Raw genomic sequence first — 19,377 nt, forward strand, 5'->3', positions numbered from 1 at the left:
CTATTTTACCCTTTTTAAAGCGATATCACTATTTGACTCTTTTTGTGCAACACTGTTTGACCCCTTTTCAAGGGGTAACACTATTTGAACCTTTTTTTAAGCGTTAATACTATTTGACCCTTTTTTTTTAAAGCTATAACACTATTTGAACTTTTTTAAAACTATACAATTATATGATTCTTTTTTAAGCGATAACACTATTTTACACTTTTTTAAAACTATAACACTGTTTGAACTTTTTTTTAAAGCGTTAATACTATTTGTGACTTTTTAAGCTATGACACTATTTGAACCATTTTTAATCTATAACATTATTTGACCCTTTTTTTAAAGCCATGACACGATTTGACCCCTTTTTAAAGCTATAACTCTGACCCTTTTTTAAAGCGATTAAACTATTTTACCCTTTTTAAGCGATATAACTATTTGACCCTTTTTTGAGCGATTTACTATTTGACCCTTTTTTAAGCTACAACACCATTTTATCTTTTTTTCAGCTATAACAGTATTCGACCCTTTTTTTTAAAGCGATCACACTATTGGAGCCTTTTTTAAAGTGATTACACTATTTGGCCCTCTTTTTCCGACTTTTTTAAAGTGGTAACACTATTTGACTCTTTTTTTAAACGGTAACACTATTTGACCCTTTTTTAAATCTACAACACTATTTGACCCTTTTTTAAGCTACAACCTTATTTGATCCTTTTTTAAGCGCTTAAACTATTTTTCTGCTATTTCGAAAAAAATAACGATAAAGACACTATTTTCATATAAAAAATACTAATTTTTAGTCAATAACAAATTTGTTGTAATAAAGAAAAAATATGAATTTTCAAGTCAAAACATGAGCTTTCAACAAAACAGTCAAATTTTCGCAAAAAAAAGAAAGAATTTTCACTAATGTGCATACATTTTCAACGAAATAGTTTAGTTTAAAACCAAGCACCAAAATTTTCTATCAGAAAAGGGGAATTTTTGATAAAATGTATCATATTTTAACCAAATTTAATTTTCTACCAAATTATTCTTTTTTTGAGTAAAAAAGGCCAAATTTCTATGTAAACATTAAATTTTCAACCCAAGAAAATAAATTATGAACAGGAAAAAAATGTACAATCAATCAGTTGAATTTTCAACAAATTAGTTAAATTCTCTGATAAAAAAAATAATTAAAAAAAAAAAAATCAAATGAAATTATGTTTTTTCAAAAAATAAAATGAATTTTGAACAAAAATCCATATTTTAGCCAATTAACTGAATTTTCAACGAAAAATTTAATATTTGATGTTTAAACAAAAAGGATTTTAATTAGAAATAATATTTTTTTAACAAACAGTTGCATTTTTAATAAAAAAATTATAAGTTTTTATAAAAAATATAAATTTTCAACAAAATAGTTAAATTTTTCCACCAAATTATTGAATTTTTAAGTCACAGAGGCAAATTTTCCATAAAACAGTTGAATATTTAACCCAAATATATAAATTTGATAAAAAAAAAAATGTACAACCAATTTCACTTTCATTTTCACTTTAAAATAGAAAATATTTGGATTTAACCAACAGTTGCATTTTTCATAACAAAATTAATTTTCTGACCGAAAAAAAGGCATTTTCTACCAAATACATAAATTTTCTACTAAATGTTTGAATTATCAAGTCAAAAAGACGAATTTTCTATAAAACAGTTGGATTTTCAATAACAAAGTAAATTTACAACCTATCAGTTGATTTTTTAACAAATTAATTCAATTATCAGTTTAGAAAATAATTTTTAACAAACAAACAAAAATTTCATCAATGGATTTTCAAACTACAAAATGAATCTTAAACATATTACTTCATTTTTTAACCCACTAATTGAATTTTAAATTTAAAAAAATGAATGTTCAATTTAAAAAAATGAATTTTAACCGAAAAATGCAATAGTTGATGTTAAAAAAAAGGATTTTAATTAAAAATAATATTTTGACAACAAATTTCATTTTCAACTAGAAAAAATTAATTTTCAACAAAAAAGAAATTTACAACCAATCAGTTGAATTTGTGACGCATTAGTTAAATTCTCAGATTAGACAAAAGAAATTTGACAAACAAACAAAATTTTTTTTTTCAACTAAAATTATGAATAAAAAAGGCTTTAAAACGAATTTTGAACGAAGTAATTCGTTTTTTAGCCCATTAATTGAATTTTTATTAAAAAGAAGATGAATTTTTAACCAAAATTTTCATAGTTTCTATAAAACAGTTGAATTTTAAACCCAAGAATATACATTAAAAAAAAAATTTACAACCAATTAGTTGAATTTTCAATAAATTAGTTAAATTCTCAGATAAGAAAATAATTTTTAATAAACAAGAAAATCAAATTTTTAACTAAAATTATGAATTTTCAACCAAAAAAGATTAATTTTCAACAACAAAAACTTAACACTTGATATTTTAATGAAAAGTATTTGAATTAAAAATAAAAAACGATTGGATCTAACCATTATGGATTTCAAGATTTTTTAAATACAGTTGTAAATAATTAAACAATTAAAAATTATAAGCTTTTGAAATAAAAATGTTTGGATAAAAAAAATTTATTTTTTCAACTGTCAAGATAATATAAATTTAATTCTTGATTAGAATTTTCAGATTTTAACGTTAAAAATTAAACGGTCGCACTATCAAAACTTTATAAACTATTTAAAATTTAAAAAGAACTTCAAAATAATATATTCATAATAAAAGGCTTTTATTAAATTTCCAGTATTTCAGTATGAAAAATTCCATTTTTAAACTAATGAATTAAAAATTTTTTAATTAAGAAAAAGAACAATTACTTCCTTAAAAAAATTTGAGTAAGTTAAAGAAATATTTAGAAGTTTTAGAAAAATTCAAAAGTATTTTTCTTAGCAAATTTAAAAAGGAATTTTTATTTTGAAAAATTCAAGTTTTTTATGTAAAATTGTGCAATTTTTTTTATGTAAAATCTTGAAGCATTTTAGGGATTTTTAAACCATTTAAAATGAAAATAATTTAACTTTTAAGATTATCGTTTAATCTTTAATTTTTTCATCTTAAAATTACTTAAAATTATTTAATTTACTTTTTGTTTAATTAATTGATTCTTCTATTTAGAACATTAAAAATGATAACGAGAGTTTATATTTTTGGAACTAAATCTGAATCTTTAAATTCGAATTTATAAAAGTTAAAAAAAATTGTTTGGCAATTTAATTGCATTTAATTTAAAATTGTTTAGTCGAAAATTTGTAGTATCTTCTATTTTATGCGTGTAAATTATTGAGAATTTGAATGCATAATTTTGTAATTAAAAAACTTTTAAATCAAAAAAATCTAATTTTCTACCTAAAACAGCAAATTTTCAATAAAATCCATCATTTTTCAATGAAATAATTGAATTTTCTACCAAATTGCTGATTTTTTAACAAAAAAAGACGAATTTTCTACAAAACAGTTAAATTTTCAACCCAAGAATTTTATGCTTGGATTCGCGTTTTTTTACATTTTAATTTTTATAAGTTTTTGAATTTTTAACCAAAAAAAGATTAATTTCCAACGAAAAATGTAATAGTTGCTATTTCAACAAAAAGGATTTTAATTTAAAATAATAAATTTTTTAAGAAACTGTTGCATTTTTAATTTAAAAAATTAATTTATCATCAAATTATTGGATATTCAAGTCAAAAAAGCAAATTTTCCATAAACCAGTTGAATTTTTAATTCAAAAATATAAATTTACAATCAGTTTTATTTTTTTTTTTAAATTGGTTAAATTCTCAATAAATAAAATAATTTTTAAGAAATAAACGAAATAAATTTTCAGGAAATATTATGAATTTTTAGCCAAGAAAAGATTAATTATCAACAAAATATATAATATTTGATATTTTAACAAAAAGGATTTTAATTTAAAATAATAAATTTTGTAACAGACTGTTTAATTTCAATTTTGATAAATTAATTTTCTATTTAATTATTGAAATTTCAAGTCCAAAAGGCGAATTTTCTATAAAACAGTTGAATTTTCAATTCTAAAATATAAATTTACAATCAGTTTAATTTTCAAAAAATTAGTTAAATTCTCAGTAAAAAAAATAATTTTTAGCAAACAAAGTAAAACAAATTTTTAGCCAAAATTAGGAATTTCTAATGAAGAAAAAATTAATTTTCAACAAATTATTTGATTATTTTTTTACCAAATGATGGAATTTTTTTTACGAAATGACTGTATTTTCAAGTCAAAAAGACAAAATTTTTTCAAAATAGTTCAATTTTCAGTCCAAGCATTTTATGCTTGAATTTGTGTGTTTTTCGTATTTTATTTTTTATAAGAATTTGAAGAATTTCAAGTTTAAGTAGAAATAAAAAAAAAAATCAACTAAAATTATGAATTTTAAAACATTGAAAGAAAATTTGAAGGAACTAGTTCATTTTTTGGGCATGTGATTTAATTTTCATTAAAAAAAGATGCATTTTTAACGAAAAATGTAATAGTTGCTACTTCAACAAAAAGGATTTTAATTGAAAATAATACATTTTTTAAAAAACTGTTGCATTTTTAATTAAAAAAAATAATTTTCCATTAAATTCTTGAAATTTCAAGTTAAAAAGGCGAATTTTCTATAAAGCAGTTAAATTTTCAATCCAAAAATATCAAATTTCAATCAAAAAAATAAATTCACAATCAGTTTAATTTTCAACAAATTATTTAAATTTTCAGTACATAAAATAATTGTTAACAAAAAAAAATTCAGCTTAAATTATGAATGTTTAGCTAAGAAAAGATTAATTTTCAACAAAATATATAATAAGGACGACTGAAAAATCCCGAAAAATAAAATTCTCGACACTGTAAAATTCCCGAATTAGAAAATTCTCGATAATCAGATTCGCGAATAATAAAATTGCCGAAAAATAAAAATACCGATTTGGAAAATTCCCAAATAATAAAATACACGAACAATAAAATTACCGAAAAATAAAAATACCGAATTGGAAAATTGACAAAAAATAAAATTCACCAATAATAAAATTGCCGAAAAATAAAAATATTGAATTGGAAAATTGCCGAATAATAAAATTTTCGAATAATAAAATTTCAGAATTATAAAATTCCCGAATAATAAAATTCACGACAGTTTATAATATTACCGAACTGGAAAATTCCGAATATGAAAATTCCCGACAGTTTATAGTATTACCGGATTGGAAAATTCCCGAATATATATATATATATATATATGTATGTATTAATTTTAAACTTTATTTTTGCGAACGCTTTTTGTATTTATTCAAAATTATTTTATTTTAAATTATTGCTATTTTAAATTCGAAAAATAATCTTCGACATTTTAAATGTTAAAAATAATTTTTGAAACTAATGTCTTATTTTTGTATTTGTAATCAATAAAATATATTTATAAAAAATTCTAAATGTTAAAATTCGGGAATTTTACAATTCAGGAATTTTCCAATTCGGATATTTTATAAATCGGCAATTTTCTGTCGGGAATTTTCCAATTCGGTAATATTATAAACTGTCGTAAATTTTATTATTCGGGAATTTTATAATTCTGAAATTTTATTATTCGAGAATTTTCCAATTTGGTATTTTTATTTTTCGGTAATTTTATCATTCGTGTATTTTATTATTTGGGAATTTTCCAAATCGGTATTTTTATTTTTCGGCCGTTTCATTATTCGGGAATTTTATTTTTCGGAATTTTTCAGTCGTCCCATATAATACTTGTCATTTTAATAAAAAAGATTTTAATTAAAAATAAAAAAACAATTATATAGACTAATTTGAAAAATGACAAATTTTCGACAAAATGCATAATTTTTTAACCAAATAATGGAATTTTTTCTTTTTAATTATAAATTTTTATTTTTTATATTTATATATAAGAATTTGAAGGTTAATTTTATATCAGTGAAAAAAAGAAAGGGAAGAAATGAATTTTAAATTTGAGTAAAACTTTAATTTTCAGCTCCTTTCTTCGTCGATTGCATTTCCGAGCAGGACTTGGACGAGATGAACATTGAGATCATTAGGAACACTTTGTACAAAGCATATCTCGAGGCTTTTTACACATTCTGCAAAGATATTGGCGGTACGACTGCCGACACAATGTGCGAAATACTTGCCGTAAGTTTGATTTCTTCATTTCAAAAAAAAACAAACAATTTTTAGTTATTTTTCTAGCTTAACTTAAACAGGTATCAGAACGCAAAAAAAAAACTTTAAAAAAATACCGGAATTAGGGGATTTTTTCACTAAAAGAGGAAAGATAAAATATATACATATTTTTTTACATTTAGAAAAGATGGAACAATTTTTTTTAGTAAGAAACCGTTTAGTTTTTAAATTTAAATATTAAATATAGTTCAATCTAAAATAGTTTACACTCAACGTGTGCGCTCTTTTAAAATATAAATGTAAATATAAATAAATTCAAGTGAAATTATTTAAAAATCTATAATAACTTTTTTTTTTAATATTAATAGTTCCACAAACCTTGTGGAAAATTAAAAATTGATTATTGTATTTTTAATAAACAAATAAGATGTATAAAAAATTTAATTTTGTCTAGATCGGATATTTTATTAGCCGGGAATTTTCAATTTCAAGAATTGTAAAAAATTCCCGAATTATTCTTAATTTTATTAATTTGTCTTTTTGAGTAGAAAATTCACCTTATTATTTTTTTGTCTAAATTTTTTTTTATCTGAATATTTAACTATTCCATTTCTGGTTAAAAGCTGATCGTTTTTTTTCTTTTTTTGAAACTTGTAACTATTTTTTTTTTAAATTAATTTTTTTAAACTGAAAATTTAGCGATTTCTTTTTTGTTTAAAAGTTAATTTTTTTCGTTGAAAATTTAATATGATTAATGACAATTTTAATTGAAAAATTCCCGAATAATAAAATTCTGGAAAAATAAAATTCCCGATTCGGAAAATTCCCAATTAATAAAATTCCCGAATCAGGAAATTCCCGAAATATAAAATTCTCGAAAAATAAGATTCCGAAAAAAAATTCCCGATTCGGAAATTTCCCAAATAATAAAATTATCGCATTTTGAATTTCTCGAAAAAAAATTCCTGAATTACGAAATTTCTGAATAACAAAATTCTGGACAAATTAAATTCCGAAATAATAAATTTCCCGAATTAGGGAAATTCCGAATTATAAAATTTCCTAATTATGAAATTTTCCAAAAATAAAATTTCGGCATAATAAAATTCTCGAAAAATAAACTTTTTACTTATAAAATTGCCGGATTAGAAAATTCTCGAAAAATAAAATTCCCGAATAAAATTTCCTAAAAATAAAAAATTTCCTCGATTGGAAAATTCGCGAATAAGAAAATTGGCGAAAAACAAAATTTCCGAATTGAAAAATTCTCAAAAAATAATATTCCCGAATAAAAAAATTTTCGAAAAATAAATATCCCGAATTGGAAAATGCTCGAAAAATAAAATTCCCGAAAATGTTCAAAAAGTCAAATTTCCGTATTGGGAGATTTCCGAAAAATAAAATTTCCAAAATTATAAAATTCTCGAAAAATAAGATTCCCGATTAATGAGATTTTCAAAAAATAATAAAATTCCCGAATTAGAAAATTCTCGAAAAATAAAATTCCCAAAAAATTATAAAATGCTCGAATTAAATATATCCCGAATACAATTTCCTAAAAATTATCAATTTCCCGAATTGGAAAATTCTCGAAAAATAAGATTCCCGATTAATGAAATTTCCAAAAAATAATAAAGTTCCCGAATAAGAAAATTATCAAAAAATAAAATTCCGGAATTGTAAAATTCTCAAAAATAATTTGCCGAATAAAAATTTTTTTTAAATATAAAGTTCCCGAATTGAAAAATACTCGAAAAATAAAATTCCCAAAAATTTTCAAAAAATAAAATTTCCGAATTGGGAAATTCCCGATTCCAAAATTCCAAAAAATTATAAAATTCCCTAATTATAAAATTCTGGAAAAATGAAATTCTCAAATAATAAAATTCTCGAAAAATAAAATTCCCGAATTATAAAATTTCCTAATTTAAACAATTTGATTTTTTATGAATATTATTTTTATTTTAATACAATAATCAAATAAACGAAATATTTAAAGTTTCTTAAATTATTATATCAATTTAAAATAACAATAACTAAAAAAAATATATATTTCCGGATTAAATTTTTATTCAATTATTGTTACTTTAAAATTGAAACAATAATTTTAGAAATTTTCAACATTAAAAATAATCTATTTGATTGATAAAAATATTTAATTATTTTACTGTTAATAAATAAATTATATTGATAAAGAAAAGTTAATTGTTTAAATTCGGGAATATACTAGTTCGTTTATTTTATTATTCGTAAATTTTCCAATTCTGTAATAATTTAAAATCTCAAAAACCCTTCGAAATTGCTTGAATTCCTTCATAAATTTTGAAACTGTTCAAATCCGTAGAAATCTCTTGAAATAAAATTTATTTTATTCGATAATTATTTTCTTGAAAATTTGTAACTGAAAAATCTATCTATTTTAATAATAAATTTTTGGTATTTTTGAAAAAAAGGTTTAATTTCAATTCGGAATTTCGAATCTTCAGAGTACAATGGATGATTTTTGTTCAGTTCGAGGCAGACAGGCGAGCTATCATCATCACAATAAATTCCTTCGGAACCGAGTTGGGAAAAGACGATCGTGCGAAATTATATCCACGATGTGGTCGATTAAATCCTGATGGATTGGCAGCTTTGGCTCGAGCTGACGATTACGAGCAAGTCAAGGCTGTTGCAGAGTATTACACGGTAAATATAAACGTTATTTTTCATTTCTGTTAAAAAGATAATTTAACATTTAACCATTTTATTGAAAATTCTACTTTTTCCGGGTAAAATTAAACAAGTTTTTATTTAATTTTCTAAAAAAAAATAAGATGAATTTTTAGCAAAATAGTTCATTTAAAAGAGATATTTATAATATAATATAATGTAATAAATATAATTAAATATATTTTTTTGATTAAAAATTATTTTCTTCTGACATAAAATTTGAATGAAAAAGTAATTAAGTTTTAGATTAAATTAAGGTTAAACTTTAATAAGAAAAACAGTTGAATTTTCAATGAAAGAAACACAATTTTAATAAAAAATGTAATATTTAAATTTTTGGATTACAAAATTAATTAGCAATAAAAATAAAACGTTTTTTTCCGCAAAACGGTAAAATTTCCAAGTCAAAGAGACAAATTCTCTAGAAGACAGTTGAATTTTAAACCTGAAAATAATAATTTTCCAATTCGGAAATTTTATTTCTTGAAAATTTTACAGTTCGGAAATTTTATTTTTCCTGAATTTTTTAATTTGGAAATTTTCAAAAACTGGAATTTTATTCTTCGGGAATTTTATTTTTCGAAAATTTTATTATTGGGGAATTTTATTTTTGAACAATTTTTTTTCGAGACTTATAATTTATGAATTTTTCTATTCGGGAATTTTATTATTTAGGAATTTTATTTTTCAAGAATTTTATAATTTAGGAATTTTCCAAATTTGGGAATTTTTTTTCGAGAATTTTAATATTCGGGAATTTTATTTTTTAACAATTTTATTTTTCGAAAATGTTATAACTGATGAATTTTCCTATTCGGGAATTTTATTTTTCGAAAATTTTATTATTGGGGAATTTTATTTTTGAATAATTTTTTTTCGAGACTTATAATTTATGAATTTTTCTATTCGGGAATTTTATTATTTAGGAATTTTATTTTTCAAGAATTTTATAATTTAGGAATTTTCCAATTCGGGAATTATATTTTTCCGAGAATTTTATTATTCGGGAATTTTATTTTTCGAAAATTTTATTATTGGGGAATTTTATTTTTGAACAATTTTTTTTCGAGACTGTTATAATTTATGAATTTTTCTATTCGGGAATTTTATTATTTAGGAATTTTATTTTTCAAGAATTTTATAATTTAGGAATTTTCCAATTTGGGAATTTTTTTTCGAGAATTTTAATATTCGGGAATTTTATTTTTTAACAATTTTATTTTTCGAAAATGTTATAACTGATGAATTTTTCTATTCGGGAATTTTATTTCTCGAGAATTTTATAATTTAGGAATTTTCCAAATTCGGAAATTTTGTTATTCGGAAATTTAATTTTTTCGGGAATTTTATTTTTTTTAAATGTTACATTTCGAGAATTTGATAATTTATGAATTTTCCTGTTCGGGAATTTTATTTTTCCAGAATTTTATAATTCGGGAATTTAATTTGTTGACAACTTTATTTTTGAAGAATTTTATTTTTCGAGAATTTTATAATTTAGTAATTTTCCAATTCGGGAATTTTATTTTTCGACAATTTTATTATTCGGGAATTTTATTTTTTGATAATTTTATTTTTCGAGAATTTTATAATTTAGGAATTTTTCAAATTCGGGAATTTTTTTTCGAGAATTTTAATATTCGGGAATTTTATTTTTTAACAATTTTATTTTTCGAAAATGTTATAACTGATGAATTTTTCTATTCGGGAATTTTATTATTTAGGAATTTTATTTCTCGAGAATTTTATGATTTAGGAATTTTCCAAATTCGGGAATTTTGTTATTCGGAAATTAAATTTTTCGAGAATTTTATTATTCGGGAATTTTATTTTTTAAAAATGTTATTTTTTTTTTTTGAGAATTTTATAATTTAGCAATCTTCCAATTCGAGAATTTTATTAATCGGGAATTTTAGCTTAAATTAAAGCTTATTAGGCAAAAAATTTATTTTTTCCAGAAGATTCATCAATTCAGTTGAATATTTAACTACTTTATCGAAATTTTTTTGTTCAAAATAAATTTTTTTCTAACAGAATATTTAAATATTATATTTTTTATTGAAAATTCACCTTTCCTAGTTGAAAATTGAGCTACATTCTTCATTTGTATTTTTTTAGTAGAGAATTCAGCTTTCGAAATAAAAATTCGTTTTTCATGAAGACTTATAATTTCTGTTAAAAACTCATTATTTTATTTGAAACTTAAAATATTTTATTGAAAATTGTTTTTTTTCTTGGATCAAAATTAATTTAATTTTTTTCGTTATCAAGAATTAAGCGATTCCAGTTTTGTTCATAAGTATTTTTTTTTAGCAAAATTGTTGATTTGAAAGAGACATTCATAATTTAATATAATCAATATAATTAAATATATAATTTTTATTTTCCTAATTTTTTTTGGTTAATAATTAATAAAATATTAATTAAATAATGCACTTTTTTAAACTGTTTTAACCGTTTTTTTATTTAGAATTAAAATTTTTTCGGTTTAAATATCAAGTATTACATTTTTTTGTTGAAAATGAGTATTTTCAGTTTTAAAATTCAACTGTGTTCTAGAAAACTCTTATTTTTGTTTTAAAAATTAAGCAGTTTTGCAGAAAATCTATTTTTTTAATTAATTTTTTTAACCGAAAATTTAAATATTGAATTTTTGGAAGAAAATTCTTCTTCTTCAATTGAAACTTCAACTATTTGGTTGAAATATGACGTATTTGCTTTAAAAAGGGTGTTTTATAATAAAAAATCAATCTTGTTGGTTAAAAACTAAATTATTTGGAAATAAAATATTTGTGTTTTGCGAAAAATTCATTTTTTTTCTACAAAAAAACCATTTTTTGGTTAAAAGTGCAACTGTTTGGTTGAAAATTAATATATTGTAGTTGAGGTTTCAATTTTTTGTTTTGAAAATTAGTTTTTCCTGTTAACATTAAACTGTTTTTTTATTTGAAACTAACTTTTGTTTAATATCAAAATATTACATTTTTACTTGAAAATTAGTATTTTAAGGTCTAAAATTAAACTCTTTGGCTTAGAAATTCCACTATTTGTTAGAAAAGAAATATATATTTTGTTAAGAATTCGTATTTTCTGGTAAAAAAAAAATAAATTTTTCGAATTAAAATGTAACTGTTTAGTTGAAAATTAATGTTTTAGTCGAGTTTTCATTGTTTTTTTGAAAATATGTCTTTTTTGGTAACTTTTAATTTCTTTTTATTTTAAATTAATTTTTTTTGTTTGTTTTAATGTCAAGTATTAAATTTTTTTGTTGAAAATTGGTTATTTAGGGGTTAAAATTCAACTTTTTTCTAGAGAATTCGTGTTTTTGGCATCGAAATTTCATAGTTTTGCAGAAAAATTTGTTTTATTTTGATTGAAAATTAATTTTTTAAATCGAAAATTGTAATTTTGGATTTTTTTTGTTGAAAATTTTTCTTCGTTCATTGAAAATTCAACTATTTGGTTTAACCGCCACGTATTTAATTTAAAAATGGTATTTTGTAATAAAAAATATATCTTGTTGGCTAAAAACTAAATTATTTTGTAGAAAATATTTGTGTTTTGCTAACAATTAATTTTTTGTAAAAAAAAAGCAAACATTTTTGGTTAAAAGTTCAACTGTTTGGTTGAAAAATAAGCTGTTTTAGTCGAAGTTTTAAGTAATTGATTGAAAATTCTTCTTTCTTGGTTATATTCAACTGTTTTTTAAATTTTAAAATTGAAATCTTTTGTTGTTTTAATATCAAATATTACATTTTTTGTTGAAAATTAGTATTTTCAGGTATAAAATTCAACTGTGTTATAGAAAATTCATCTCTTTGTCTTGGAACTTTCACAGTTTTGCAGAAAAATGCGTTATATTTTTATTGAAAAATAATTTTTTAATCGAAAATTTAAATGTTGGATTTTTTTATTGAAAATTGTTCTTCTTTAATTGAAAATTGAACAATTTGATTAAAATGTCACTTATTTCCTTTAAAAATCGTATTTTTTATGGAAAACTAACCTTCTTGGTTTAAAATTGATCTATTTGTTAAGAATTCGTCTTTTTTGGTGACATTTAATTGTTTTTTATTTTAAATTCATTTTTTTGTTTGTTTTAATTACAAATATTACATTTTTTGTTGAAAATTGGTATTTTAGGGTCTAAGATTCAACTGGTTTTTAAATAATTCGACTCTTAGGCTTGGAAATTTCACAGTTTTGCAGAAAAATTAGTTTTTTTTTTGTTGACAATTAATTTTTTTAATGGAAAATTTAAATTTTGGATTTTTTGTTGAAGATTGTTCTTCTTTAATTGAAAATTTAACTAATTGGTTAAAATGTCACGTATTTCCTTTAAAAACGGAATTTTGTAAAAAAAATTAATCTTGTTGTTTAAAAATTAAACTATTTAGTATAAAAAAAAATTTTGTTTTGTTAAGAATACATTTTTTGTACAAAAAAGCATTTTTTTGTTGTAAAAGTGTAACTACTGTTTGATTAAAAATTAATCTCTTTTAGTCGAGGATTTAAGTGGTTTTTTGAAAATTCTTTCTCCCTGATAACATTTGTCTGTTTTAAAAAATTTTTAATTAATTTTTTTTAAATATCAAAATATTACATTTTTGGGTGAAAATTAGTATTTTAAGGTCTAAAATTCAACGGTTATTTTTAGAGAATTCGTCTCTTTTTCTTGAATTGAAAACTCAATTATTTGGTTCAAATGTGATGTATCTACTTTAAAAATGGTCTTTTTGGATACAAAATTAATCTTGTTGGTTAAAAATTAAACTATTTGGTCGAAAATATTCGTGTTTTGTTAAAAATTCATTTTTTTTTTGTACAAAATAAAACAGTTTTTTTTGTTAAAAGTGCAACTGTTTGGTTAACATTAATTTGTTTGAGTCGAGGATTTAAGTAATTTTTTTGAAAATTCGTCTTTTGGTAACATTTAATGGTTTTTTATTTTATATTCTTTTTTTTTAATGTTAAATATTGAATTTTGTTGTTGAAAATTAGAATTTTAACGTTTAAAATTCAACTGTAGTCTAGAAAATTTATCTCTTTGTTTTAAAAATTCCACAATTTTGCAGATAAATTAGTTTTCTTTTTATTCAAAATTAATTTTTTTAACCGAAAATTTAAATTAAAAAAAAACTGTTCTTTAATTGAAAATTCAACTATTTGGTTGAAATCTCACGTATTTCCACTTTTGGTTTAAAATTCAAATATTTGTTAGAAAATATACATATTTTGTTAAGAATTAGTATTTTATGGTAAAAAATAAATTTTTTGCTTTAAAACGTAACTGTTTAGTTAAAAATTAATCTGTTTTAGTCGAGGTTTCAAGTTATTTGGTTAAAAATTCGTCTTTTTTGGTAAAATTTTATTTTTTTAAATTTTAAATTCATTTTTTTTAATGCAAAATATTAAATTTTTTCTTGAAAATTGGCATTTTAGTGTTTAAAATTCAACTCTGTTCTAGAAAATTCTTTTTTTTTTTTTGAAAATATAACAGTTTTGCCGAAAATCTATTTTTATATTTATGGAAAATTAATTTTTTCAATCGAAAATTTTAATTTTGAATTTTTTTAGTTGATAATTGTTCTTCTTTAATTGAAAATTCAACTATTTGGTTTATATGTCACGTAATTCCTTTAAAAACGGTATTTTTTAATAAAAAAAAATTAATCTTATTGGTTAAAAATTAAATTATTTGGTATAAAATATTTTTATTTTTTTTTAAATTTATTTTTTTTTTACAAAAAAGCATTTGTTTGTAAAAGTGCGACTACTGTTTGGTTGAAAATTAATGTGTTTTAGTCGAGGATTTAAGTGATTTTTTGAAAATTCTTTTTCCCTGTTAACATTAAACTGTTTTTAAAATTTTTAATTTAACTTTTTCTTTAATATCAAAATATTACATTTTTGTTGTTGAAAATTAGTAATTTAAGATCTAAAATTCAACTGGTTGGCTTCGAAATTCCACAGTTTTGTAGAAAAATTCGTTTTCTTTTTATTAAAAACTAATTTTAATCCGAAATTTTAATTTTGGATTTTTTTTTCGAAAATTGTTTTTCGTAAATTGAAAATTCAAAACTTTGGTTGAAATGTCACGTATTTCCTTTAAAAAGGGTATTTTGCAATAAAGAAATTAATCTTTTTGGTTAAAATTTAAACTATTTGGTAGAAAATATTTGTGTTTTGTTAAAAATTCTCTTTTTTTTTTGTACAAAAAATCATTTTTTGGTTAAAAGTGCAACATTTGTCTATTTTTTCAGATTTTAAATCGAAAATTCAGCTGTTTTCGCAACAACAACAAAATAAATAAAATAAAAAATATTGTCATGGATCAAAAAAAGTGTTACTGTTTTTTTTCTCACTATTTTCAAAAATTTGATGCCTATTTTCCTGGACTTTATTGAAAATTCCACGCCGTTTCGAGGCCTGTTTGTTAATGAATTTAATCCCGTTTTCATTCGCAGGAATACAGCGCTCTTTTTGAGGGCGCCGGGAATAATCCGGGTGATAAAACCCTGGAGGATAAATTTTTCGAGCGCGAGGTGCGTTTGAACGTGAATGCATTCCTCCAGCAATTTCACTTTGGGGTTTTCTACAGTTACTTGAAACTGAAGGAGCAAGAGTGCCGCAACATTGTCTGGATTTCGGAATGTGTCGCTCAAAAGCATCGCGCCAAGATCGACAATTACATACCGATTTTTTAATTAATCACAGATTTATCTAATTATTATTCTCATGCCTTCAAAGTAGGTAAATCTCATTTATCAAATTGTTTGCTGCCAAACTATTTCGCGGAAAAGAGAAAGAAAATTTATATATATGTATATTTCAGCATTGGCTCAATGCGCGTTTCAACAAGAGAGATTTTATCATTTGAAAAAATCGTGTATTCCACTTTTATTGTCTTTTAAAGTACAAATTCAACCGTAACTTAAAAAAATTTAGAAAATCTTATTTAAATTTCGCGGGCAGCAACCGCTCAAAGAAAGGGCGCCAAATTCAAAAGATCGAAAGTTTCAAAGTAGTAGAAAAACATATTTTTCGCAGCAAAGAGAATATACTTGTTAAATTAATTATGATATTTGTTTGTTTAAACAATAAATGCTTTAAATTGTATTGGAATTTTTAATATTTAATTTTTAATTCGGTTTTTTTCGTAAAAATGTTTAAGAAATATTTTTTTTTTTATTTAAATTTCCAATTGAATGATTTCAGCGGCTGAAAATCTCGTTTGACATAGAAAATTCTTTGAGCCAGTGCTTCATTGTAGAGAATTTTTGGATAAAATGAATCATTACAGATTGGCGTGCAATTTAATTTAAAGAAACAAGGTCTTGTACATAGTATATATTTTGTTGTAATCTCTATCTCCAATATAGTATTATCAGAGGTACATTTGTTGTCTGTAAACCGTACATTAATAAACGCATTCTGCATTCCATGTTAAGAATTCAATCTGCTTTTTATTTAAAAAATAAAACAAAAACATTTTGACATTTTTTTTCTTTCAAATTTTTGCTTTACAGCTGTATTAGAAAAAAATCAACATCTTGATCGTTGTCAAATCGCAATCCTCCAAGTGCATCTTTCATGGGCGCAAACAAATGATAGTCACAGGGTGACAAATCTGGGCTGTATGGAGGATGCTGAAGGGTTTCCCAATGCATATCCTCCAGTTTTTGTTTCGTTTCACCCGCCGTATGTGGCCTGGCATTGTCATGAAGAAGGATGACGTTTCTGATGGGGTTACCGCGTCTTCTTTTGCTTCTGTAAGCGGCAAAACAAATGAATGTTTAACTAAATAATTAAATTTTCAGTAAAAAAAATATTTTCAATAAAAAAGAACTAATAGCCAACTAAAGAAATTAATTTTTAATTAAAAACATGAATTTTCATGAAAATAAATTAATTTCTACAAAGCGATTAATTTTTACCAGAAAAATATGAATTATCAACTAAACTTGACAATTTTAAAGGAATTTTCATCCTAAGAGTTAAATTTTTAACCAAAGAAATCAATTTTCCACTGAAAAACAGAATTTTCAACTGAGGAAGATAAATATTTAACCGTACACGGAATAGTTCAATTATTTTCAGATAAAAAAAATTAATTTTCCCGAAAAAGAAACGAATTTTTTAACCAAATTAATTAACAAATATTAATTAACAAAAAAGCATCTTGTAACCAATTAAAAAAAGAGTAATTGAATTTTGAGTTAAAGAAATTAATTTTCAAATAAAAAAAAATAATCTTTAATTTATAAAATAATTTTTCAGTCTAAAAACATGGATTTTTAACTAAATAAATAAATTCTGAACAAAATTTCACATTTTTCAAAGAATATTTAACTTTATAATTAAATTATCAACTAGACACAACTATTTCCAAGTAGATTTGAAATTTGTAAAGATATTTTCATCCTAAGAGTTAAATTTTTAACCCAAGAAATAAATTTTTAACAAAAAAATATGAATTTTCAATAAAAAATGTTAATTTTTACAAAAATACATGATTTTTGTACCAAATTTGACAATTTTAAATGAATTTTCATCCAAAGGGTTAAATTTTTAACCCAAGAAATCAATTTTCAACCAAAGAACTGAATTTTCAACTGAGGAAGATAAATGTTCATCCAAATATAGGATAGCTAAATTTGCAGTAAAAAAAAATTAACGCAAAAAAATAATTTTCAACTAAAGAAATGAATTTTCCATTTAAAAAACAGGAATTTTAACAAAATAAATGAATTTTAAATTAAAGAAAACTTTTAAAAAGAATATTTAACATAAAAATTAAATTTTCTACCAAAATAACCTAATTTTTAACGAGAGAAATTAATTTTCAACTGAGGAAGATCTTAACAATGTTAACCAAATAAGGAACAGTTAAATTTTAAGTTACAAAAAAAAAATAATTTTCACAAAAAACATTATTTTTTCACAAAATAGTTAAATTTTTTCTTAAAATAATTAATTTTTAATCCAAACGATGAAAATTCTACCACAAAAATAAAACTTTCCAACAAACAAGATGAATTTTCAAGAAAATAGTCAAATTTTCTAACAATTGGATTAAATGTCTTTTAAAAAGGATAAATTTTCGACAAAAAATAGATTCTTAAATCTTCAGTAAAAAGAAAAACCATTTTTTAATAAAAAACAACTATTATTCAACAAAAGTTACTGATTTTTAATTTTTAAAAATATACAATTCCAACAAAATAAATTAATTTTGAACCAAATTTTGAATTTTTAAAGGAATATTTACCCTAATAATTAAATTTTCAACCATAAAGATTAATTTTCTACTAATATAATTAATTTTTACCAAAATACACGATTTTTCCTAATAATTTGAAATTTCTAAAGGAATTTTCATCCTAAGTGTTAAATTTTCAACTGAAAAAAATAAATTTGAAATCAAACATGGAATAGTTAAATTATTTTCAGTTTAAAAATTAATTTTCAGAAAAAAGAAACGAATTGTTTTAACAAAATAGTTCAATTATTACCTAAAATAATTAATTTTTAACCCAATAGTTAAATTTTCAACCCAAAAGATTAATTTGTACCAGAAAAATACAAATTTTCAACAAACAAGATGCATTTTTTTTAATTAGTTCAATTTTCAACCAATTAGATTAAATGTTTGTCAAAACAGATAAATTTTCGGCAAAAAATAGATTAATTACATTTTCATTAAAAAAAGAAAATATTTTCAATAAAAAATATAATATTCAACTAATGAAATTAATTTTTAATAAAAAAAAACTGAAAAAACTGTTTAATTTTCAATTAAGAAAATTTATGTTTACAAAAAAAAAAACATTTTTTTAACAAAATAGTTAAATTTTTACCTAAAATAATTAATTTTTATACCGAAAGATGAATTTTCTACCAGGAAAATAAAAAATTTCAAACAAAGAAGGTGAATTTTTAACAAAATAGTTGAGTTTTAAATCAAATTTGAAATTTTTATAAAAATTGTCATCCTAAGAGTGAAATTTTTAACCAAAGAAATGCATTTTCATACAAAAAACTGGAATTTTCAAATCAGAAAACAAAATTAAATTATTTTCAGTTAAAACAATTTATTTTTAGCAAAAAGAAACGAATTTTTGAACAAAATAGTTCATTTTTTACCAAAAACAATTAATTTTTAATCCAAAAAATGAATTTTCAATAAATAGTTAAATTTTTAACTAAAAAGAATAAATGTCTTGTAAAAAATATAAATTTTCGATAAAAAATAGATTACTTAAATTAAAGTAAATTAATAGTAAAATTAACTTACTAAAATAACATTTTACAATAGAACTCGCAAAAGTTAAACATTTGTGATAAGTTTTAGTTTGAAAAAAAAAGAAAAATTTAAATAATCCCACACAAATATACAAAAATTCTTATTTTTTATTTATTCTAAAAATACCACTTTGACTCTTATATAACAATAAATTTATTTCTAAAGATAAATGTTACATTTTTCCTATTGTTGAAAGTTAAAAATAAAAT

General features: G+C 21.5%; 1 protein-coding gene across 1 annotated transcript in view; it reads left to right on the plus strand.

The window, feature by feature from the left end:
* The window catches only part of LOC117183018 (V-type proton ATPase subunit d), a 23,638-nt gene extending 7,326 nt beyond the window's left edge, over positions 1-16,312 (plus strand). The window contains exons 3-5 of the mRNA XM_033376166.1: positions 6,002-6,159; positions 8,662-8,838; positions 15,330-16,312. Coding sequence (XP_033232057.1) covers positions 6,002-6,159; positions 8,662-8,838; positions 15,330-15,569 — 575 coding nt within the window. The 3' untranslated portion in view covers positions 15,570-16,312. The remainder of the gene's footprint in view (positions 1-6,001; positions 6,160-8,661; positions 8,839-15,329) is intronic.
* The last annotated feature ends 3,065 nt before the right edge of the window (positions 16,313-19,377 follow it).

The sequence above is a fragment of the Belonocnema kinseyi genome, chromosome 1, assembly GCF_010883055.1.
Source record: "Belonocnema kinseyi isolate 2016_QV_RU_SX_M_011 chromosome 1, B_treatae_v1, whole genome shotgun sequence".
Classification (NCBI taxonomy): Eukaryota; Metazoa; Arthropoda; class Insecta; order Hymenoptera; family Cynipidae; genus Belonocnema; species Belonocnema kinseyi.